Source organism: Eublepharis macularius, chromosome 11 (assembly GCF_028583425.1).
Source record: "Eublepharis macularius isolate TG4126 chromosome 11, MPM_Emac_v1.0, whole genome shotgun sequence".
Classification (NCBI taxonomy): Eukaryota; Metazoa; Chordata; class Lepidosauria; order Squamata; family Eublepharidae; genus Eublepharis; species Eublepharis macularius.
The window spans coordinates 93882155-93904932 of NC_072800.1; the positions used below are offsets into that span (position 1 = coordinate 93882155).

At 52.2% G+C, this 22778-nt stretch overlaps 2 protein-coding genes across 4 annotated transcripts in view; one reads left to right on the forward strand and one right to left on the reverse strand.

Moving 5' to 3' along the window:
• Window positions 1-6829, forward strand: part of LOC129337517 (NAC-alpha domain-containing protein 1-like) — a 32094-nt gene extending 25265 nt beyond the window's left edge. The window contains exons 4-9 of the mRNA XM_054991278.1: window positions 310-398; window positions 1733-1816; window positions 3502-3648; window positions 4535-4666; window positions 5387-5509; window positions 6686-6829. Of these exons, the coding sequence (XP_054847253.1) occupies window positions 310-398; window positions 1733-1816; window positions 3502-3648; window positions 4535-4666; window positions 5387-5509; window positions 6686-6700 (590 nt within the window). The 3' untranslated portion in view covers window positions 6701-6829. The remainder of the gene's footprint in view (window positions 1-309; window positions 399-1732; window positions 1817-3501; window positions 3649-4534; window positions 4667-5386; window positions 5510-6685) is intronic.
• An 8787-nt stretch (window positions 6830-15616) lies between these two features.
• The window catches only part of CCM2 (CCM2 scaffold protein), a 39104-nt gene continuing 31942 nt past the window's right edge, over window positions 15617-22778 (reverse strand). For all 3 annotated transcript variants that reach the window (XM_054991295.1, XM_054991294.1, XM_054991296.1), the window contains exons 7-10: window positions 22445-22502; window positions 21575-21713; window positions 21336-21474; window positions 15617-18302 (exon numbers count right to left, since the gene is read on the reverse strand). In XM_054991295.1, coding sequence (XP_054847270.1) covers window positions 18022-18302; window positions 21336-21474; window positions 21575-21713; window positions 22445-22502 — 617 coding nt within the window. In that variant the 3' untranslated portion in view covers window positions 15617-18021. The remainder of the gene's footprint in view (window positions 18303-21335; window positions 21475-21574; window positions 21714-22444; window positions 22503-22778) is intronic.

The following is a 22778-nucleotide window of genomic DNA, read 5'->3' on the forward strand; positions in this document are numbered from 1 at the left end:
AATATTGCGTCTCCCTACACTTGAGCTTCCCCATGTAAGATGCCTTGTGTAGAGAGACTCACAGTGACACCATGAAGTGGGTTGTATCCCTATGTATGACCCCGAGTATTGTGGAAGATTTAATTTCAGGACTTTGCTGCATCTGCATGCATGACGAACTCATGGCTGGTGATTCCTTGAAGTAGACACTTACTCACAGGTATTATATGGGATGGTGTACATAGCTGTCAACCCAGAAGCAAGAGCCATCCAGGCACAGTTTGAAATCAGGCTAAAATCTGGGGGTCTTGACAGCTTCTCCTCTTTCAGAGTCCTGCAATGATTCGGAAAGCAATGAAGGGTCTCTGCCTGAACTGGAGGAGCCTGAGGTTTCAGAACCACGGACAGCTCAGACGCAGGTACTGCCCTTGGGACGGTGATCACGGGAACGGAGGCAGCAGGCTCAGGGGGGATCCTTTACTCCGATCCTTAAAAACGGAGCCCACTCATTGGAGAAAGCATAAGTGGACCCCTGTTCTTGCAAGGACAAAGGCCGTGCCCTGTGATGCCAGCGGGCCTGACATCAAGAGGAGGTCGCCTGCTCCACATGGGGCATTTTTATGTATTTTTTATTTTACTATGTTTATAGTCCACCTTTCTCAGTGAGACTCCAGGCAGACACACAGTATAAATGGATGCAATCCAGAGGATGAGCCCTCTAATAAGCAACGTAGTAGGGCCAGGATCGCAAACATCTGAAACAAGTCTAGAATATCAGACACGGTTCAGAATGCAGATACTATGCAGAAATGGCATTGCATCACTAGAGGCCGTGCAGAAAACGATACGAGAGTTCTCCGTGTTGCATAGAGAACCTTCTAAGGTATAGGCTGTGGTTTGAGTTTTGCGTTTCCCTTGCCACCTTCCTTTATTGCTATCTGCATAATTTCCTGTGCTTCAGATTTGACTTCCAGAAATGTTGGCACGTGTAAGGGTGATCAACCACGTCAAAGTACTTGCATTAATCTGCATTTAGGTCGCTGCTCAGGTCAAAGCTCTTGCTGCTCTCCGTTTGTAGGTTGCTAGAAGATGCAGGGGTGCTTCGGACTTGCCCTATATTATGGGCTGGGGGCTACATAATCCGCTTCCTTGTTCATACATGGTTGTGGTGCAAGCTTTGGTCCTCTAGCCCAGCTGCATCTTGGGCAACTGAGGCTATCCAGTGAAGACTTCATCGTGACATCCCATGAGTAATTAGATCACTAAGGAGCAGGGCTTTTTTTCAGCGGGAACGTGGGGGAACGGAGTTCCGGCACCTCTTGAAAATGGTCACATGGCCGGTGGCCCCACCCCCTGATCTCCAGACAGAGGGGAGTTGAGATTGCCCTCCATGCCACTCGGTGGCGCGGAGGGCAATCTAAACTCCTCTCTGTCTGGAGATCAGGGGGCGGGGCCACCAGCCATGTGACCATTTTCTCCGAGGGCAACCCACTGAGTTCCACCACCTCTTTTCCCAGAAAAAAGCCCTGCTAAGGGAGCTAACATACATAAATCTAACTTGGTGGTTCTCAGAGTTGGTCCAATAATTATCTGAGATCCCAGAGAGGTCATGAACAGGAAAAACTCCATGGTCAATACTGAGATTTTGCCGAGAAGCCCTAAAAACGAATTCTTGGGAAAGCCTGCCCCAGCGCTGAGCCTTGGTTCACTGGATAGGTGGGTGTGATTGACAGGCCCCATACTTATCTTCTAGGCACAGCTAACACACTCCTTGGGAACTGGTGAAGAATCCATCAGCAAAGCGAAACAGAGCCGGAGTGAGAAAAAAGCACGGAAGGTGGGTCTCGAGGAGGGCTTGCGACTGGCATCTCATATGGCAGGGTCTTTGCACAGCCACTCCCTGCCTGGGCTCTGAGGTGCTGCATCTCTGCAGGCCTCCATCTTATTAGCCTTTCTCGGGAGACTGAGCAGTCTTGTCATCTCTGTCGTTGAGGAGGATTGAATCGTTCATAGTTCACTTTGGGTGTTGTCCCAGGACTTCAGTTGCCAGCCTGGGTCTTGGAAATTTCAGTACAAGAGGAGGAAGGGAGGGAACGGGCTGATTATCTGGTGGGCTGATTATCCCGGGAAAGTTGGCTGAAGCTGTACTTAAGAGAGGGGGCAGACAAGGCCCTGGATGAGGCCCTGCAGACCTCTCTAGCTGTGGGGATTAGCCTTTTACATCCTCTCCCACAGAGCAGCCCCTTCTCTCGCAGAGGTGACGGGGAACAAGAGAGGGCCTCGACCTTTGAATGTCCGGCTCAGGAACTGGTGTTCGGAGATACGGATCTAGGTCGCTCTCTGGCACTTTTGGGGGGGACAGCAGTGAGGTCGGGATTTTCCTAGGTGTTTGCCTGCAAGAGATGAACAGCAAAGCCCTCCTCCCGTGCCAGGCTGCAGCGTCAAGTCCTCCATGTGTGTGTTTGTGTGTGTGTGTTGGGGGGGGGGGAGTTCCTTAAAAAATAAAAACCTGCTTACTGAAAGCTTTGGAGGAGCTTTGCCGGATGCAGCTGTTCATGAAGGAGGATCTCTGCAGACTCCAGAGCAGACCGGCCCTGAGCCCAAGAGACCCCTTTCCTTGAGTGCGTCTTTCAGACCAACGCAGAGCGGAAGCTTACCCGCACCCACATGCAGCCTGGTTGAAGTTCCAGGAATGCTCGTCTGCACTGAGGCCTCCTGCACGGCTGCTAACCCCCCCCCCCAAGTTGTTTCCCCTCCATCAATCAATACTCCCCACTCTGTTTCAAGGAGAAGATCATCTCCATCTTCCTCCCCACCCTGTCTGGTAGCCTGGCCGTTCCGACCTTATTCTTTGCATTGCAGAGGGCTGGGGAAATGCAAACCGGCCCCTCCCGTTCCATTAGAAGTTGGCTTGGTGCCCTGTTTCTCTACCCTGATGTGTGTGGCTGCGGTCTTATTTTCTTCCCTCCCCTCCCCTCCCTCCTGTGCCCTTCAGCCTGCTGACCCATAAGGTTGTCTGTACTCAGCCCAAAGGTGGCTGTTTTGTCCGTCTGTCCCCCTGTTGTATTGAGGGGAGTTTAGCTGCAAGCAGGGACAGAATTGGAGCGCTCGCACACATGGAGATGCTTGAAGATGGATGGTGGGGTCAAGAGTGCTTCTGCCAGCCCTGGATTGCCAGGCAGTCCCACGAGGGGGAGTCTTCCTAGTGCTAGTTGCGTGCAGGTCACCAGGATAAGCCCTGCCTGGTAATCTGTTTGTATAGCCTGAGAATAGCAGGTGCCTTGTCCCGCCATGTAGGAAAATGCCCGTCCTTAAAGCTTGCTGCTCCTGAAGGATCCTGCCAGCCAGCACTAGCCTACTCCCTCGCACGAGGAGCTCGGCTGTCACGTTCTTCTTTGGGCAAAGCAGTTTTCCAGGCTCCCTGCTTGGGAACACCCGAGCCGTGCCGGGGCTCTCCTGTTCAGGCTGATCACAATAGCCCGGTGTCTTTTCTTCTCCCCCACCCCCACCCCCACCCCGCAGGCCATGTCCAAACTAGGGCTGCGGCAAATCCATGGGGTCACCAGGATCACAATCCGCAAATCGAAGAATATCTTGTTTGTGATAACCAAGCCGGATGTCTTCAAAAGCCCAGCTTCCGATATCTATATAGTCTTTGGAGAGGCCAAGGTGAGTGGGGTGGGCTGATGAGGTGGCACTCACTGGCAAGGCCCATGGCCCGCGGGAGGGGGCCAGCTACCTCCCCCCCCCCCCCGCAGCTGCTAGTCTAGGACAGGAGGCGGCTTGAGAATGACGGCAGGGTGGTCTGGACTGTGCCTGACAAAACGTCTCCCGTTCTGCGGGGAGGTGGGAACCGTGTCTGTTACAGGGGGGGTCATGCAGGCTTAGCAGGCAGATGTTTTCTTTGAATGCCACAGCCAGAAGCGGGTGGGGAAAATGATAAAGGTTCATCTTCTGTGGAAAGGCTGTTCCAGCTGCAGGCTGTATTCTGCCTGCAAATCCAGGGGAACACAAAAGCCCAAAGGTGCTGGGCTTCTGGTGGTGTGGGGTGGAGAGCTTACCAGACTGGAAGTCTCTTCAGACTCCATATTCAGGGCTTTCCCGTTCCGCAGCGTCCTCTCCCTGCTGCTCCCACCAAGTTTCTGTCTACAGGCTGAGGGGCTCCCTAAGGGGCATCTGTTGGATTTCAGGAGTCCAGAAGCAGAGGTGTGGGCGGGGATTGTAAAATGTCCCCTCTTGGCCCATCAGCTCCACAGGGTTGGGCCCGGTCCTCTGTAGGAGTGGACTGGGACACTAACATTTCCCAGGGGCCAATGGATTGGCTCCTGGTTGGGACCACGGCTACTTCCAGAAGTCCCTTTGTTGGCCCTCCCGCACCCCCGTTGGCCCCCACTGTGTTGAGAGGCCCCTGCAGTGTGGCCTCTTGGGGCTCAGCTCGGCTCCCCGCCTGGCTGCCAGAGTCCCGCTGGAGAACTTCTTGGCTAAGTAGATGGGTCAACCCGCCTCTGCCCAACATTTGCCTCCCCTCGTGTTCTTCCCCATCTGGCTTCTGCAGATTGAAGACCTTTCGCAGCAAGTGCATAAGGCTGCTGCCGAGAAGTTCAAAGTCCCCATGGAGCACTCGCCTTTGATCACCGAAACTGCCCCCACCCTCACGATCAAGGAGGAGAGCGAGGAGGAAGAGGAGGTAAGCATTGCCCTGGGGAGGAGGGCGCCAGTCTTGCGACACTCCCCAGGGTCTGCAGGCGAGCAAATCAGGCAGGGCCGCTCTGCTTCGGGCCGGAGGCATCCAGCTGCCTGAGACAATCCTCTGTTGAGCTCAACGGTCTCTGGACAGACCAGCATCAACTTCCCAGAGTCTTATCCAAAGAGGTCTTTGCTGTCCCAGACCTGTTGAGGAGCTAGTGGGGACTGAACTTGGGACTGCAGGTGTGAAAAGTAGGTGCTCAGCTGCTGTGCGGTGGCTCCGTCTCACTGTCCCTGATCCCTGGGTGGGTGTAAAAAACAGGGAGAACCCTAGACCACATGAACTGCTGCCCCAGTCTTCTCCAAAGGGGCGCCTGTCCTTTGGAGGAGGGTGGAAAGCCCTTCTTCCTATCCCGTGGGCTTTTTCAAGGGACCTGTAGGAAGGGAGCTGAGTTTTCAGAGCTCGCCATGAGCTCAGAAGCAAATTGGAGCCACTTCTGGGGCAACACATCTTCCGAATTCTCTTGGTGCCCGCTGAGCTCTGGCTTGAGCTCTTTGGGGAAGTGGATTGCATAACCCCCAAAGCCTAAGCTTGGTCATCTAGCCCTGGGTTTCCAGGTAACATTCAGACTTTTTGTTGAAGGAGCTACAACCCCACGGCAGTCCTGTGAACACTCACGGGATTCACATCCTACCCATTTTACTGCACTTCTCTTGCCAGGTGGATGAAACGGGTCTGGAGGTGAGAGATATTGAACTGGTCATGGCGCAGGCGAATGTGTCGCGACCCAAAGCAGTGCGGGCACTTCGGCACAACAACAACGATATTGTCAACGCCATCATGGTGAGTCTTGTGCTGGGGGGGGTGTTTGATCACTTCCTGTATGTGTCCCCCTGCCCCCCACTGCTGGAGCTCAGAGACATCGCTCTCTGCATTGCCTTCTCTTGCTTTGGAACTTGACTGCCAGAGTCTCTTTCTGGCCAGAGGAGTTCGCTGTGTTAGTCTGTAGTTGCAAAACAGTAGAGTCCAGTAGTACCTTTAAGACTAACTTTATTGTAGCATAAGCTTTAAAGAACCACAGCTCTCTTCGTCAGATGCATCTGACGAAGCGAGCTGTGGTTCTCGAAAGCTTATGCTACAATAAAGTTGGTTAGTCGTAAAGGCGCTACTGGACTCTATCCAGTAGACCACAAACTGCTCCTTGGGAACAGGGTCAGGAGAAGAAGGGCGTGAGGATAAACGGGTCTTTCTCAAGGGCAGCTCCCCTTTTGGAGGAGTTCCTGTGGTCAGGAATCCCCTTTAGGCTGTGGAGGAAAGTCCTTCGGTACAACCAAACAAGGCCCGAAAGGTCTCTTCCGTTTGCTTCCAGTAGGCTGCATACTTCTGTGGTAGTTTTTACTCTCCCTTTCTCTGAAGTGGGATTTCCTTCAAATAGGAGAGTACCCATTTCTGTGCACATGTTCCTTAGAGCTTCTTCATGCAAAGGGCAGGTGGAGGTCTCTGGGATACGGATTTGTCCAGCATAGCATTTCCCAGCCTGTGGATCCCGACCCCAAAGGAGGTTGTAAAGCCTGTGAAAGTGGGTTCCATACTTTTGCAGTTTTATTGATCTGCACATGCTCTATTTTTAACAAACATATCAAGTAAATTTGGACTTGCGGGTCCCCATACTGGAAAGGTTAGGAACCACTGGTCTAGCATCTGGATTCTCTCATGGCTCAACGTAGTGGCTCAGTGGAATGTGCTTGCAATGTAAACAACTTTATTATTGTGTTCACGGGGAATGGCGGCGGAGTGTGCGGGTTTCACTCAAAAGCATCACTTTAGAGGTGATGTGAGGCAACAGAAATCTGTCTGGGGGGGCCCACAGGCACTGAATGCCGTAGTCATCTCGGAAAGGGCACGCACGTGTGAATCAGCCTGGAAGTGGCGGACACATGGCAAGTGGAGGATGGAACCTCTCTTCCTCCCCCCCCCCTCTTTTGTAATACTGATCACCCCCATCCTTCTTCCTTGCAGGAGCTGACTATGTAGCGACCGGCTGGCAGGCCCCCCAGCCTCTGCCCCCCCTTCTGTATAGATGCACAGTTACTCCTATCCAATACAGCTGTTGTTCATTAGGACTGCAAATGACTAGTCCCGATTCTCCTGCATTGATGCTGCTGCTCAATAAACATTATATTCACTTGAACTGCACCTAAGCGTCAGAGTCCTCCTTCACCGGGGAGGGGAGGGGATTCCCGTTGCACTCCAGCCGCTTTTGAAATGCATTCAAGGTCACTGCAGAGAGAACGTGAACTCGAAAAGTTTAGCTTCGTTATGATTCTCTTGAAACAATGCCTCTTTGACTTTAGATCCAGAGGAGTTAGCCGTGTTAGTCTGTAGTAGCAAAATCAAAAAGAGTCCAGTAGCACCTTTAAGACTAACCAACTTTATTGTAGCATAAGCTTTCGAGAATCACAGCTCTCTTCGTCAGATGCAGTTCTCTTTGTCGAAAGCTTATGCTGCATCTGACGAAGAGAATTGTGATTCTCAAAAGCTTATGCTACAATAAAGTTGGTTGGTCTTAAAGGTGCTACCGGACTCTTTTTGATCTTTGACTTTATTTTCCATGCCTCTGGGCATGTGCAGAATGACTTAGTTCTGTCATTTTGAGTAAACTAAAGCTGCTGTTTGGGATTAGGGGGTGCAGCTTCTGGGTGGTTTTGGAAACTGGACCTTTAAAACAGAAATTACTCAGTGGACACAGGAGCTTGGGGGGAGTTCTAGGAGCTGCCAGGGGTGGCAGGGTGATCTGTCCCCATCACACACCCATATAATACGTCGATGTGTCATGTCTGCTTACGTTGTATACAGTCTGGGGCAGGGAAGTGGAAAAGAAAGGCGTGCATAACCATTCCCTCCTGGCCCCTTCCCCCTTCCGCTGCTTTCCCCCTTGCGTGTTCTCCGCTGGGCAGGAGAAAATGGCATCTTAGCTCCAGAAGCTCCAATTTCTGCTGCTTGGTGGGGGCCCAAGGGGAGGGAGGCACCTTCCTGGTTCGGAGACTTGCAGTTCCCACCCAGGAGCAGGATGTGGCTGAGCAGGCAGTTGTGCCACTGACTGCAGACTCCGTGGCCCTTGTGGGTCCTGGCTAGTCTACTCATCTGAGTGCTGTGTAGCGGGTAAGCCGAGGGCCGGACTGTTGTCTCTCTTCTGAGTAGCTGCTGGTGAAGGCTTTCCATATTACTAGAGATAGTTTCAGATGGGTAGCTGTGTTGGTCTGCCAAGAGCAAGTGCCGAGTCCAGCAACATCTTAAAGACCAACGAGATCCCCGTTCTGAAGCTTCTACCCTAGTACGCTGGTTGCTCTTTAAGGTGCTGCTGGACTCTTAATCTTGCTCATCTTACTGAAATGTGCTTTACTGGGGATGTACCACTGCTCTTCTCCTGGCTGCCTTGAAAAACGTGAGGGTCAGTGTGCCCGATGAAGCCATGGCCTGAAGACTGCTCCATCTTACCATACAGCCTCCAGGGTAAACTCATTTACGACCAAGGCTAGAAACTTGCTTTTTCTTCTAAGGCAGCATTTGCCGTTATAGGAGTGTGCTGCAGTTGAAGCTGTGCTGCAAATTAATCAGTATTCACAGTTCCACAGCTGTACTGATGTAAGAACAAGGGATCTCTTGAACCTTGTAAACAGACGCCGTGACAGCCACAGTGGGGGCGGGAGGGGGGGGGCAAGAGACAAGAGAGCTCTGGTGTGCGTCTGATGCAAGAGGAGGAAAGAGCCGCGGGGTGTGCTCGGTAGCTGGGTGGCTATTCTCTACTACTCGGGCATGCGAGACTCTCTCAGCGCCCCTCCCAAGATTCTATTGATAGGACTGGCTTCTGCACAAAACATTCAGATTTGAACACTAGCCAGTTCCTGTAAAGACATCCATGTATATCGGCCTCTTCCCAGTCTACTCGTCAGCCCATCTTCCCGTACTGGGACTGCAAGCTCCCAGGCACGTGCCTCTGTTATATTGCTGCTGGTGTACTAAAAATAAGGGGGGGGGGTGGCATATGCTTAGTGGCACAGCCTGAATCCTCTTGAGCTGGCCTGCCGGGGATTACACACAGCTGGGTGCTGCCTCCACAGAGCAGCTGGTGTTGAAGGGTTACTCCTGGGATGTCCCCTCCCCCTTTTATCCACAGAACAGTCTAGAGGTGACAGCAAAACTCACCCCCCCTTCCATGAGGACAGAGGCAAAGCTAGCAGGGCTGCAGCTACACGGGTGCCAGAGCAGGAACCATCCATTAAAGCATTTCTGGCCCCTGCTCTTTTGCCCTCTGGACTGCCTTGCTGGCATTTCCTTGGGGTGAGTGGCTAGCGTGGCCTGCTCCGCAGTCCTGTTGCTTCGCTGGCTTCTCCAGTCTGTGGCTGGCTATAGGCATAAGCGTTAAAAGCACCAGACGAGATGCGTCCTGCCATTTTGCATGCAGCTGCTGCAGAAGGACATTTTGATGTTTTACGAAGACTGTGGCTAAACATCTTTAGAGATGGAGACTGCAGAGGACCGCATTAGGCAAAGCGGAAACCAAAATAACTCAGTACCTTTTTTAAGACCAACCAAAAGAGCAGGGGCCTTCCTCAATGGGTAAGGAATGAGCTGAGGATGGTGGCAGCTTGCTCCCCCCTCCCTACCCAGTCTGGCTCCCATTGGCTCTTCCTGGTGCAGCAACGAACTCTCTCTCCAGTGAATGAGCTACCAGGTTCCCCCCCTCTGCTCTTGGCCTTCCAAAGGACCACTCTGCTCTGCAGGGGGAGAAAAACCATCCCATCGCCGTCCAGTGTTCAGGTGACATCCGGCCTGGTAAGAGAGTCCTGGAGAACTCCTCCAAAGCCAGCACTTACTATCTGAGGAGTCTTGCCTGGCTTTTGCATCTTTCTGGTATTCCCTGATCTACTCTCTCAACTTCAGTGCAGTAGAGGGCGGGCGTTCAACCTTTTCCTGGGAAAGAGGGGTGGGTGGGTGCGTGTGGGTGTTATGCGCCATCCAGTTGCTTCTCACTTGTGGTGACCCTAAGAACGAATGGCCTTGAAAACATCATTTCATTGACAGCCTTGGTCAGGTCTTGCAAACTGAAGGCACGCGGTTTCTTTTATTGAGTCAATCCACCTCGTGGGTCTTCCTCTTTTCTATGGCTTTGTCTTTTCTAGCGAGTCTTGCCTTCTCATGATGTGACTGAAGTACAACAGCCACCGTTTAGTCATTTTTTCTTCTAGTAACAGTTCGGGCTTGATTTGATGTACAGTATATATGTACAAAGCGCCATCTAGTTGCAGCTGACTTAAGGCAGCGCCAATAAGGTTTTCAGGACAAGAGGTGAACAGAGGGGGGGGGGGTTGTCATAGTTTGCCTCCGTCTCCTCTCCAAGTTCGAACCAGGGCTGGCCCTGTGAGCTTCCGAAAGTCGATGAGATGAGGCTGGTCTGAGCCATTCAGTTTAGGGCTGATTCGATCTAGAACATTCATCTATTTGTCTTTCTGGCAATCTGTAAACAGAGGCTATACTGGACTGGCTGAATTCTACCTCAGGGCTTACCAAGCTGTAAACTTACTCTCGTTTCCTCTGGTTCCAGCTCTGGAGAGTGGGGAGACCAAGAACTGCAAATGCTTTTTGCACTTTTCTAAAATCTACATTTTCTTAAATTCAGTAGCTATGGGCTGCTTTGGTTTAAGCTTCTAGCCTCCATCCCTCCTTCCGTTGCTGGCTGGGGGCCCAGAGGTCTTTCCCCACATGGCACGTAGCCTCAAAAACTTGTGGGAGTCTCGTCTGGTGCTCCCCTCCTGGAAAATAAAAGAACCTTAAAGACTAACATTTATTCCCAGGTGAGCTTTCGTGAGCCTCAGCTGAGTTCAGCAGACGGCAGTGGGAGGCCCAGGCTTGGTGTGAATTACAGCAGGAATTTTTCAAGTGTCAGGGGGAAAGGGAGGAGGTGGCGTAGAAAAGGTTAGGTGTGAATCTATTAGCAGTTACACTTAACTGGACAGTGGGAGAGATCAAAAGTTCAAATAGATAAGAGTGAAAATTATTTGCTTAACTGATACTGATACAAGGTTACTGAGCAATAAAAAATGTCAAGAACAGCCAATTAAAAGTGGGGCCTGCAGAGATTGTAATGACTGAGGAAAGTGCTGAATTAGACCACCGTTAAAAATTCAACACTTTGTGTCATCCTGGCTTAAACGGGGATTAGGGGTTCCTCAGTCACTACATACTGTGATTTATACTTGAAAGACTCGTGGCATAATTCACTCTCTCTCACACACACACACTTCCCCATAAGATTATCTCCATGGATCTGCCAAAGCGGGCTGCAGTTCATGAAAGCTCATGCTGGAATAAGTGTTGCTAGCTTTTCAAGTGCCTTTTCTTTTGCTATGCCAGATTAAAAGGGCTACCCCTTCACAGCCTGCAGGACAGAGTTGGTAATAGCTTGGAAGGAAACTGCCATGGCTAAGCAGCCTTGACCGGCTTTTCCTCTTTTGCCTGTCCTGCAAGCCTACTTGGCCCAATGCCTGCTTTGGGTTGGGTTGTGCTCTGGGCCCCCAGGCCTCCTAGAGTTAAGTGTGCACGCAAATATGCATGCTCGCACACACACAAACGTGGCTTGCTTAGATGCTCAGCTCTGCCTGTGCTGTGCAGCCTCAACTGGACCACCTGGCACTTTCTGCTCTTCAGGGAACCTGGAGGGCTGCTGAGTCTCTGGCCCACCCATCCACCCATTCCCACTAGGACCGCACAACAGGAACCTTCCTAGATGTGGGGGGAGGAGGGGCACACCAAGGATGCTCTTCTGGCCTGGCTACACACAGGTGCTCATATGAAGCTGCCTGATACTGAATCGGACCATCAAAGCCAGTCTTGTCCACTTACACTGCAGGTGCCTCTCCAGGGTCTCGGGCACAGATCTTTCGCATCGCCACATCTCTGATCCTTTAAACTGGAGATGCCGCTGGAGACCGAGTCGGGACCTTCTGCAGGCCAAGCCAAGGCTCTGCCCCTGAGCTGCGGCTCCTGTAGAAGGGGAGCTACGGGCTGGATTAGGACTCAGAGGCCTGTCCCGTCAACGGCCTTTCACAAGCTCCCACTTTTCTCCTTGGCTCATGGCAGCCCGCCACTCAAGGTGTGCTCAGTCTCCCGCCCAAGGGGGCCTCTTGGGCACAGAGATGCCAGTTGGGCACAGAGATGCCAACTGGCGCTCCCACCATTGGAGAAGGGCCATGACCCTTAGAAGAAAAGGGGGGAGGGCCCTAACTAGGAGATTGGCACCAGCTACCAAGGAAGAGCTGTGCCCCACTGCTGGCTCTGTCTTCAGTTCACCATGCAGCCACCGATGATAATCCAGACTAGGGGAGACCCTGCGAGCCGCCTCTCTTACTCAGCCACCCCCCCTTAAATATTCTGCACCCACAGCCTCATGTCCATAATGCTTAATTCCCATCTGGCAAGCCCTTTACCACCAAGGCCAATTCTGAAGTTTCAGCAAGGGCCAGGGAGGTGCCGCGATGAAATGCCCGACCAGGAATCGGGGGACCCAGCTTGGACTTCCCCTGACTCTGCCGCGGGAACTTGCCGGCTGATCTTGGGGCCAGTCACCCTCTCCTAGACCGATCTACCCCACAGTGTTGATGGGAGGATGAAGGGGATAATGTGTCAGCCCCTTCAGGAAGAAAAGTGAGGTGACAATGAAGTAAATAATTTTTTAAAATGACAAGCATCACACCACCACGGTTAGGGACAAGCACCTACAGCTCTAGGGTTTTCTCTCTCATGGGAAGCGGCTGCCCCCCCCTCACCCCCAGCAGGCAAGGATGGCCCCACACTGGGGCTGCCCTCGGTCTCTTCCAGCAGGGACTCTTCATTACGCATGGTCTTTGGGCAGGCCGAGGGGGATTATTGTGAGACTCGAGCTCTCCCCCCTGCCAGGTGCTTTCCTCTCTCTCAAGTCAGCCCTTCCAGCAAGCAGGGAAGAGAGGGGAGGGGGGCTGAAGGAAAGACCAAAGCAGACTTTCAGGTGCAGCGTTATATTTGCCAGTAACAAATACTCCATACAGAAAATGGCGGCTGCCAGGCATCAGGAAATCCAGCATAAGAAGTCATGCTCGAGGGTGGTGCTTAAAACAACCTGCAACACAACAGTCAACCCTCCTGCCCCCCATTATGAAGATCGGCAAACATGACCTGGATCTTTGGTAGACTGATTTTCAAAAGCCAAGCAAGGCTACTTTCGGAAAGGCAAAGACTGTTTCGGTTTCTTTCGTGTATGTGGCAGGGAAGGAGAGGCGGTGGAGAGAGGTAAGGCAGACTCCAGGCTTCCTATCCCTCGAACCATTTTTCTGAAGCAGCCATGGACTTGCTCAGATGTGGGTAGGAGATAGGCCGACATGAGGGAATTGGCACCACACCAGTCACAGAGTCTGTCCCATGAGCCTTAGACCCCTGAAAGTTGGGAAGATGTCATGCGACTAGAAATTCTAAGGGGGCAAAAGATCGGTTAAAAGTGAATGGCCCTTACATGCTGTCACAGCCTCTCTTCCCTCAACAGGCCAAGGCCTGGATGGGCTTTGGAATCACTACAGGTAGAAAGATTCAGCAATAAACCCCATTGAACCATCAGTATGGAAAGGGGGGAAAGGAACTCGGGATACAAAAATAGCCCCACTGCTTTACCCCTTTGTTTCCCTGCATTTCATCATTATACAATCATTTCAAAAATAAGCTTTTATTTTCACAAAAAAAACTTTCCATGGTCAGTTTATACTTCTTGAGAGGAGCAAATATATATATTTACTAGAAAAAGGCACTAGGAATAAGCCCACCCTAAAGACTTTGGATACACACACACCACTTCGGGATATCCAGCGATCTACCATGATACCGATTACCGTTGTGTTGGATGGAAGGATTTCAAAGCAGGCACACTCGGTGGGCCGTTGGGGGGGCAGGGCCCTAGCACGTTTCACCTGCATCCTGGGGCGGGGGGCGGGGGCGAGAATTAGACAGTCAGTGCTGTGCTGACGTCACACTGTTGGCCTCCATATTCTCACAATACTGATGGGCACATTCTAGCATCGAACAAACTTCCCGGTCCTATTGATTGCCCATGGGAGGAAGCAAGCATCTCTTTAACGCTTTCCCTGAAATGAAAGGATCCAAGAAATGGGCCTGGGACTTGATCAGCCCCCAGACAGGTACCGATTCTGAAGCACTGTGCCACTGGTGGTTCTGAGACCACAACGCCGCTAGGCATTCTACAACAGGCAATCGCCAAGCTGGATGAAAAGAGGCCGAGTTCTTGGGGCACAGAGATGCCAACTGGACACTGCAATCCTTCTTTCAAAAGACAATTCACTCCACAAATCCAAGTTTCCACAACTCTCCTTTCACAAAGTTTTTGGAAAGCCAAAGATCAATTCGGTGTGCTTTTCCCGTTCAAGCAATAAAGGGGTGGGTGGGAAGGCTAGTAGAAGAGCATTTGCTTTGCATACGGAAGGCCCAAGGTTCAAACCCTGCCATCTCCCATGAGAACCATCAGGTAGGGCGTGATGTGAAAGACCCTTCTTCCTCTGCCGGAGGAAGTCCGGGGCAGTCAAGATAGCGCTTGGCAGATCAAGGGTCTGACTGAGCACGTGTTCAAGGGCTAAAGTCTGAAGCCAAACTACTTGGGACCCTGATACTGCAGTGATCCACAACACTGATTGGTTCAGGCTTTGCACAGGAGGAGAATTGCTGCAAAACCACCTGGGCTGGAGGGTCATCGTGACTGCCACAAACAATGGAAGGCAACCAACAATGCAAAGGCAGAGAGTCCAGCCAACCAAGAATGCAACCAAAGCTGGAACTCTGCATCACAGAACCCAACATGTGTCACGAGTCCCAAATCTGGCAATTAAAATTCTGCAAACCAGGCAAGTTTGTAGCGCTGATTTGCAGCATTCCAGGTCAAATTCACACACAGGTCTGTCATTCAGTGACATTTAATTTGCCCCTTGATAACACTTTCTCATTGCCTAATACCATTCCAAAACCAGATGTTTCAGGGAAGAAAGTGCAACATGCCCAGGGTAATGCCGATCAGGGTCAGGTAGCAATTTTCCCCAGGCCAGTTTGGCTCGGGATCCGGACGGTGTTTTGCCACCTTCTGGGCAGGGAGCCAAGATCACTGGGGATGTGGGGGGGGAGGTTGTTGTGAATTTCCTGCATTGTGCAGGGGTTGAACTAGATGACCCTGGAGGTCCCGTCCAACTCTATGATTCTGTGCTCCATTGTGGATAACTAAGCAAGAAGTTGTCAAGAGCAGTCTGAAGCAGGCAACCTTTCCCCAACCCTCACTGCATGAGGCTTTCTTGAAATGCTAACATGTCATTCTCTAGGAACCTCTTCAGAATGGGAACTGCAAACAGGTGGCTTGCTGGGCTACTGAAACGGGGGTGTGAAAGACTTCCAAGTGCTTTGCATGCACGGAGTGGTACAGACAACTAATACTTTGGCTCCACACTTTGCTCCTGAGGTTTGGAGGTCCAGGGTGGGGTTACACTACAGGTGTGCATAAGCAAGACCGGGGACCCTACCCCAGACCCCTGCAAACTCACTCATATATACTGCTCTTCTTTCTGAGAAGCTTGTGAGAAATTGTCACACATTCTGTTTTTTCACCCTAACTATGAAGGCTTGACCCCCCCCCCTTCTGTGCGAAAGCTCCACTGCATTGGAGGCTTCATGCCGCACTCCAGCATTCTAAAGAAAGCCACACAGAGTTCTATTTCAGGTGGGTAGCTGTAGGACAGCAAGATTCAAGTCCAGTAGCACCTTCAAAACCAACAAGATTTTCAGGGTGTATGCTTCTGAGAGTTAAAGCTCCCTTGGTCAGATACCTAATGGAGCTTTGATTCTCGAAAGCTTATACCTGACAATCCTGTTGGTCTTGAAGGAGCTACTGGACTTGAATCATGCAGAGTTTAGACAACTGGCCTGAACTTTGGTCATTTGAGGCCTTGGCTCTCAGGACACTACACGTTCAGAAAAGGAACTTCCACAGAAAAAGCTACACCTGTGCATCACACATGTAGAACCGTGGTTGAAACTGAGCGGACGGACAGCCCATCAGAAGGCTGTGAGCGTCCAAAATACCAAGGCAAGCAGAGAGGTGCAGACTCAAAACGCCATTGTGGGACTTTCCGCAAAGAGGCCCAAATTAAACATGCTTTGAACCCACTGAAGGAAAGATGCTGGTAGTGTAAATATGCCCTAGAGTGAGTAACAACAGGGAGAGATAAAGTGTATTCTTTGAGCCCAGGTGGCTTCTCAGAGATTCCCCAATTACATGAATGTTAATACTAATTTTTGATGACACACATTCTGGCTTAGTGCCCAGCCCGCTAAAGGGGACCTTATCCTGCTAGAGAGTATTTTTCTCTGAGCTGATCTATAAATAGTATACCAAACTCATTCTGTGGATCCTTCCACTCTGCTCAGCTAACAGCTGCGCCGTTCCCCTGGTCAAGGAGGCGACTTCTAACACAAGAGCTTCTTTGAGCTCTTTGCCCCAGAGGGAGGCACCATGGTTGGCTAAGTGAAGTGAAACAACAAGAACCCCCCCCCCCCCAAAAGGCAGCTGTGGTTCAGTCTACTCTTTGTGCACCATCTACCCACGTCAGGGCACAACACTGCATCTTTGGCATGACCCTAACCAAATCCACATTTAGACGTGCCTATACTGTTTCCCCACCAAGGCCTGCCTGCCACATGGCCCATTCGGGGCCAGAGAGGAAAACGGGCCAGAGTGACACCACTCTCTCTCTCTCTCTCTCTCGGCACAGCTGACAACTAAGGACCTTCTGCTCAGGCCAACACCTCAGGCAGGAAAGGGCTGCTGACGTTCCCTGCCAATCGCCAGTATTTGCTTGCGACTGACGGGTAGCAAAAATGGCATTTTTTGTTATAAAAACCACTCACTCAGGTTTCCCCCCTAAAAAGAGGAGACCGGCCAGTTTCTACTTGCCTGGAACTCTTATGGCATGAAACACACATACAAAAATTAGGGTGCCTTTAACAGTATAATATATACAGCACATATACATTATGTATATAGTTCTTCCGTATCCTGTTCCTCTTAGAAAAAACAAACAAACCAATGAAATCTATTTCACCCTTCAGTTTGTTATTACTTCCCACATTTGAAAGCAGCCCAACAGATTTCATATAAAAACTCCCAAAGGACCTCAAATGACCAAGTTCCCATCCCCCCAAAAGGGAAGTAAAACGGGACTGTCAAATGCTGCAACTGGCGCAGGGCCGCTGGAGACCAGTCCCGGGATCCTACCAGCAACTCTCTGTTGGGACGCGCTTGCCTGGTGCCCCAAAGCCGCTCCCCACCAGAACCACGCCCACGCAACCTACGGGAACTGCAGCGCCAGCGACCTCAGTGGGAAGCAGCATTCCACCACGTCAAGCACAAGCTATCCATGTACTTCTAGCAGGCGAAGGGAAGGCTCTGGGGCGGCACCAGAAAGCTCGCTCGGACACGGGACAGCCTAGCTCGAGGTAAGCAGGGCCGCTGGGGAGGAGATCGCTGGCCGTTCTCAACCGCAGGATCACACACTGTAGGCAAGCTTCCCCATCGCAGCCCCAGCCACAAGCACTGGAGCCAAGGCAAATGCATTGCCACCAGGCTGCTGGGACTCGGCCGGCCAAGGCCGCACTGCCTGCCCCACACCCTGGCTTGCCTAAGGAAAGCTCAGCTGGCAGGAGCCGCCTCTGGGGCCAGGGAAGGTCGGCTTCTGCCAAGGCCTGTGCCACCGAATGGCAGCGCCTCCACTTCTGCAACCAAGGCCACCTCATGACAAACACCTGGAATATTAAGTTATTCACATTGTGGTAAACTTCATTTAAAAAAATAGAAATGTTGTGTGCAACACCGCCAACAGGCTGAGGGGGACCCCCCCCCTCAAGACCGGCGCCCCCTCTCGCCTTCCCTGCTTCCCTGACAGTTCAGACTTGGGCGAGAAGAGAGGGGGACACACCAGGAGGAGCTGCTTAGCCTCGCCACCCCCAACGAAGCCCACTCCCTCTCTTCCACGGCTTGCTCACTTTCACACCTTCACAGAAGAGACCGTCGGCCATGAGCACGCGGCGGATACACGGAACGAGCCTCTGACGGGGGGGGGGGAGGGGGGCAGCTTCGCAGGAATTCTTCGCCTCCAGCTTCCCCCGGACACAAACTGGGGTTGTCGTCCCTCTGGGGGTGTGCGGGAGAGCAACAAAGCCCGTCACGGTGTGTGGGTGTTTTGCAAGAGCTGCCTCTTTCCTCTCCTGACCTCTGGATTTCAAGAGGAATCGTGGTCCATGCTGCAGCCGAGCGCTTCAATGTCATTACTTATGTCCGAGATCATGCGGTCCCACTCGTCTCCCTCCGAGGGGACCGACTGGTCGTCTGAGCTCCCCGTGGCTCCATTGCCATTGGTGGTGGAGGTGGAGGTGGAGCTTACTGTCCGCCGGTACCTCCCGAAGCTGTCAGTGATGATGCCCCGGCCATCCTTCACCCCCAGGGTTTCCAGGAAGTTCTCAAAGTACTGGCTGTCCTTCTCCGGAATGAACGGTCTGAGGCCTTTGGGAAAGGGGGATTCAGGAGAGCAAGAAGCAAAACATTTAGTCCTTCAAGTTGGGGCCAGTCATAAACATTTTGACCCCTTGTTCTCCCCCAGAAGCATCATACCCACAGACCACCACACTTCTAAACCCATCAAACCTAAACGCCCACAGCCTCCTAATACGGAATTGCCTTTAACATCCGCGCTTCAGCTTGTGCATGGCCTGCATTCAGCTCTGGATCACGGAAAAGGAGCTGAGTTTGAATCTAGAGATCACGGGGCTGGCTAGAATCTAGAGATCATGTTGCCCTGCCTTGGGGGTGGTCAAAAAGGCATTCCTCAGTCTAGGAGTTGTGCTGTTCAAAACACTGACTCCAAGCACCAAGGAGAGACTTGCTTTTTCCAGAAGCGGTTGCTCTGAATAAGAACTACATTTTTATCTCACTGTTTGACGTCTGCGTGGCCTTCCATAATAGGAGCAAAATTTTGCAAGGTGCCATTGTAAAATTTGCTGGGACAGCTATGTGTACGTTTTCAGTTTTAACCCTGAGACTGTAGAACCATTTCCCCACAGAAATCGAGAGGATCCCGGAACTTGGTCCACTGAGGTAGACCTGGAAGTATCATTTTAACCTGACTAGTTGGTTACATATTCCAGGGGTTAGCCTGATGCAGCAATCACAAAAGGGGAGTTGTGCAGCACCCTGAAGATGGGCAGAATTATTGAGGCAGAAGCGCCTGCTGATTACTGGTAGGTGGGTGAACTCTCCCTCTCTGGATGTCTGCAAGCAACGGCTAGACACGCATCTATCAGGAAGGCAACAGATCTGTGTATCCTGCACAGAATCAATGCTCCAGGCACCAGTGGTTGGATCCAGAGAGTAACACACTCCCTCCTCTCTTTTGCAGCTTCATCTGGGAAACTCATCACTCTATGGCTGATCTGCCTGCTGGGTGGGGATGGCCCTGTTCCCAACAGCAAACGGGGGGAGGAGAGTTGCAATGTATGATGTGGGGCTGGCCATGACTGGTGGTGCCAGCTGTCAGACCTGGTAACGCAAGGACACTGCTGTGCCCCATCTGACGCATCACCTGTGACTGGCACATTGCCTCTGGCGGGCGGGTGGGCGAAGAGACAGAACTGCCTGCTTGGGGGCGCATCCAGCCTGCAGAAGCCTCCTACCCAGCTGCTCAACCCTCTGTCAGGAGCACTGGTCCACCAGGCCAGCGCCTCAGTTAAGGGGCGAATGCTTGTGAAACTCTCCATGGGTCTGAAGGCCAAGAGCCATTAAGAGACGCATGAGGGAGGCCTTGATCTTCTCCCGCTCTGGAGAGCTCTGAGTTGGACGCCGGTTTCAAAGCAGACGGGATGACACGGATTCATGGGAGAGAGATCCGTCAGTGACTACTAGCCGTGGGGACGGACGAGTCCCTCCATATCCGCAGGCAGTGCTGGGAGGCCCCACCAGGGGAAGGCAAGAGGCCTCTGTGCCCGGTGAGCTGCTGTGTAAAATGGGCTGCTGGACTAGATGGGCCCCAGGTCTGATCCAGCGGGGCTCTACCTACGTTCTTCCTGCTTCAAGGGTCAGAATCCAACTTAGGCTGTCAAAATGGGCAAAGAACCAGACGTGGCCCTCACGCTAAGAAAACCTGATGCAAGAATTATGGCGCTTGTCTTTCATTTCTTCCAGACTTGCATCAAGAGGACTCTGTTGACTGAACCACTAGAGGGAGCCACAACTTGCTAAAATGCTGGCAGATTTCTTTCTACAGGGAGGGCTGCAGCTGACTTTGCCAGGCAAGTTGTTGGCTTACTCAGCACATCCGAAAGAATGAAAAAACCCAAGTTGATCCTCCCAGCCTTGTTCTGCAGGATTCCTACTCGACAGCCCTCATTCTCACCAGGCTTAGCTGGCAGCTGCTGCTCTGTTGATCCTGAATCTTCAAAAAGTTTCCTTTATTTGAAAACAACCTTTGTTTCTCCTTGCAACTGACTGTAGGACTCTCGCAGTGCTGTGGCCATCTGAGTTACTGAGGCCAGCCCCTGAAACAGGCTCTGTCCTGCGCCATGCGCGGAAGGCGGGGCTTGCTGGCACTGCTGAAATACGAGCGCTTCCATCACAGCTGCATGGAGGCTTTTTGCCTTGTAGGAGATCAGCCAGCCCCCCCACCCCAACGTTTCCATTCGAAGGGGCTGCGGATGAGCTTTCCAAGAGATTTGCTCCTCACCCCAAATTCCCCATAAGCAGCTTAAGCATCTAAAAGGACCTCTGGGGTCAGAAGTCAGAAGAGCAAGATTCGAGCTAAGCAGAACCTTAAAGACCACTGAGATTTCCAGGATATAGGCCTTCAGGAGTCAAAGTGCCCTTTGTCAGACACAAGTCTCCTACTTGCCTACTTGTACCTGATGAAGAGAGTGTTGACTCTCGAAAGCTGATCATGCTGAGAGACACAGCAGGATGGTGAGGTGAGAACACTCAGGGATGGAGAGGGCTGGTGCTTTGCTTCTGGGCTTGCTCTACCGCCTCCCCAGCCCCGTCCCGCTGGGCCCCTGGCTTTCTTGGTCTGCTGCCCACAGGCCTAACCTTGATAGCAGCCAAGTCAGGGCTCCGACTCCCCTTCTTCCCATCACATGCTTGCAGCTCAGAGGTCAAGTCTAGAAAGCTCTATGTAAACCAATGGATCGTATCTAGCCAGTAATCTGGCTTCTGGTCACCACTAATTTCTGCTGCTTCTCAGTTTATTCTTTTCTTTACAAATGTTAATCAGTGCGTAAGTGTGAGCGACAAGGCAAAGAGTGAGTGCAAGTGGGCCACCGTCATCTCCATGTTACAAGTGGGAGAGGAAGGCCACCAGACACACTGGATCCCACAGACCTGGTTCCACTAATGGCCACACGAGGAGCCTCCCCCCCGAGCACAGGGAGCCTCCTCCTGATGCAAAATGGGGTTGCAGAATCCAACTCACAGTGAGTGTCATCGCCAGTACCTTTCCAGGATTAACTTCCACTGAGCTAAAATTCTGTGTGGGGAGGAGAGGGGGGGGCTCACCTAGAAGAAGGAACTTCCTGCTATCCCCATAGAGCTGTCGCAGGCTGATGCAGAACTCTTGGATGGACGCTCCGTTGCGGTATTCGTGCAGAAGCATTGCGAACTGCTGGATCTCGTGAGAAGAGAGCTTCGTTCGTAACTAGGAAAGGGGAAGACGGGGGGTGCGGGAGACGACTCATAAGCAGGGAGGGAACCGATCCTTGTCTGGAAAGGGTCCTCCTCCATCCCATCTCGCCTACCGTCATCATGTAGTCCTGGAGCAGCTCCGTCGCAGTGGTGCTCAGCTCACTTTCGCTGGCTGTCTTGGTGTGCGGAGACGGCTGCGTCGCGAAGGGAGAGGGGGAGTTGCCGCCGGTCTCCAAGGACTCTGGGAAAGAGCTGAAAACGTACAGGAGGCCCTGGCGTCATTCTGCCTGAACAGAGGGCTGCCTCTGGGGCTTACGCTGAAGCCTCAGGGATGGGACGTTTGGATCCCCGCCTCCTTGGGAGGGCTCTGAGCTGGATGGCAGCTTTTCCTGCTTCCAGGACTAGCAGAGTAGGTAGTGGAAACAGGTGGAGCTGCTACCCACTCAGAGCCGTTCCCAGCAGGTGGAGACCTAGGTGTCGCCCTCTCTCTTACGAGCCCTCAAAGACACCTACCGTTTGCGGGAAGCGTCAGTCCTCTAGCCAACGCCACAACCTGGAAGGCCGATGCTCCCAACGTATTTTTAAACAGGGCTGGATGGAAACGCATTCCCAGGCTGTAACTTGCCCACCTCTTGTCTACTCACTGGCGGGCGCACAACTTTACTTTCTCCTGCATAACTGCATGGCTGGCGTTCATTCCGACAGCCCTTCGCAGGGTGCATTTTCCGGACTGCTGCACTGCCAGCCCTACCACTACATGCTGGTTTTTGCTTCAGCAGAACACTTGGCTCAAGGCCAGGGCTAAGCAACTCACAGCAGACCCTCCAGGATTCCTATGGCATCCGCTGGCCCTCTTTCCCCCTCTGGCTGTACAGACGTCGGCTGGATTATCTGGTGTCTCAGGACGTCTTTAGTGTAAAGAAACCAAAGGAGCTAGGCATGAAGCAGCCCCCATCTTTCTTCAGCACTCCAGATATACTCACATAGTGCTTGCTTCTGTTTCGTAAGAATCTTTAACATCCACTTTTGTAGAAGAGTCGTCTGCAAAGATGCCAGAGAGAAGACAGCCATCAGTGCTGATGCAGGCCTCCACTTGCCCCACGGGCTGCTTGCTGCTGGCCCCCAAGGCAAGTGGGGAAAAGGGGCAGGCAGAGAGGTCAAAGAGAGACCCTGTGGCTGAGTCAGGGGCAGCTTCAAGCTGTCAGTGGGAAAGGAGAGTGGCAGACAGGCAGGCAAGGGGGCTGAAAAGCTGGATGTGGAAAGACGTTGAAAAGACGGGCCATCAGCTCAGAAGCTGGGGAAGAAGACGCTATCCTG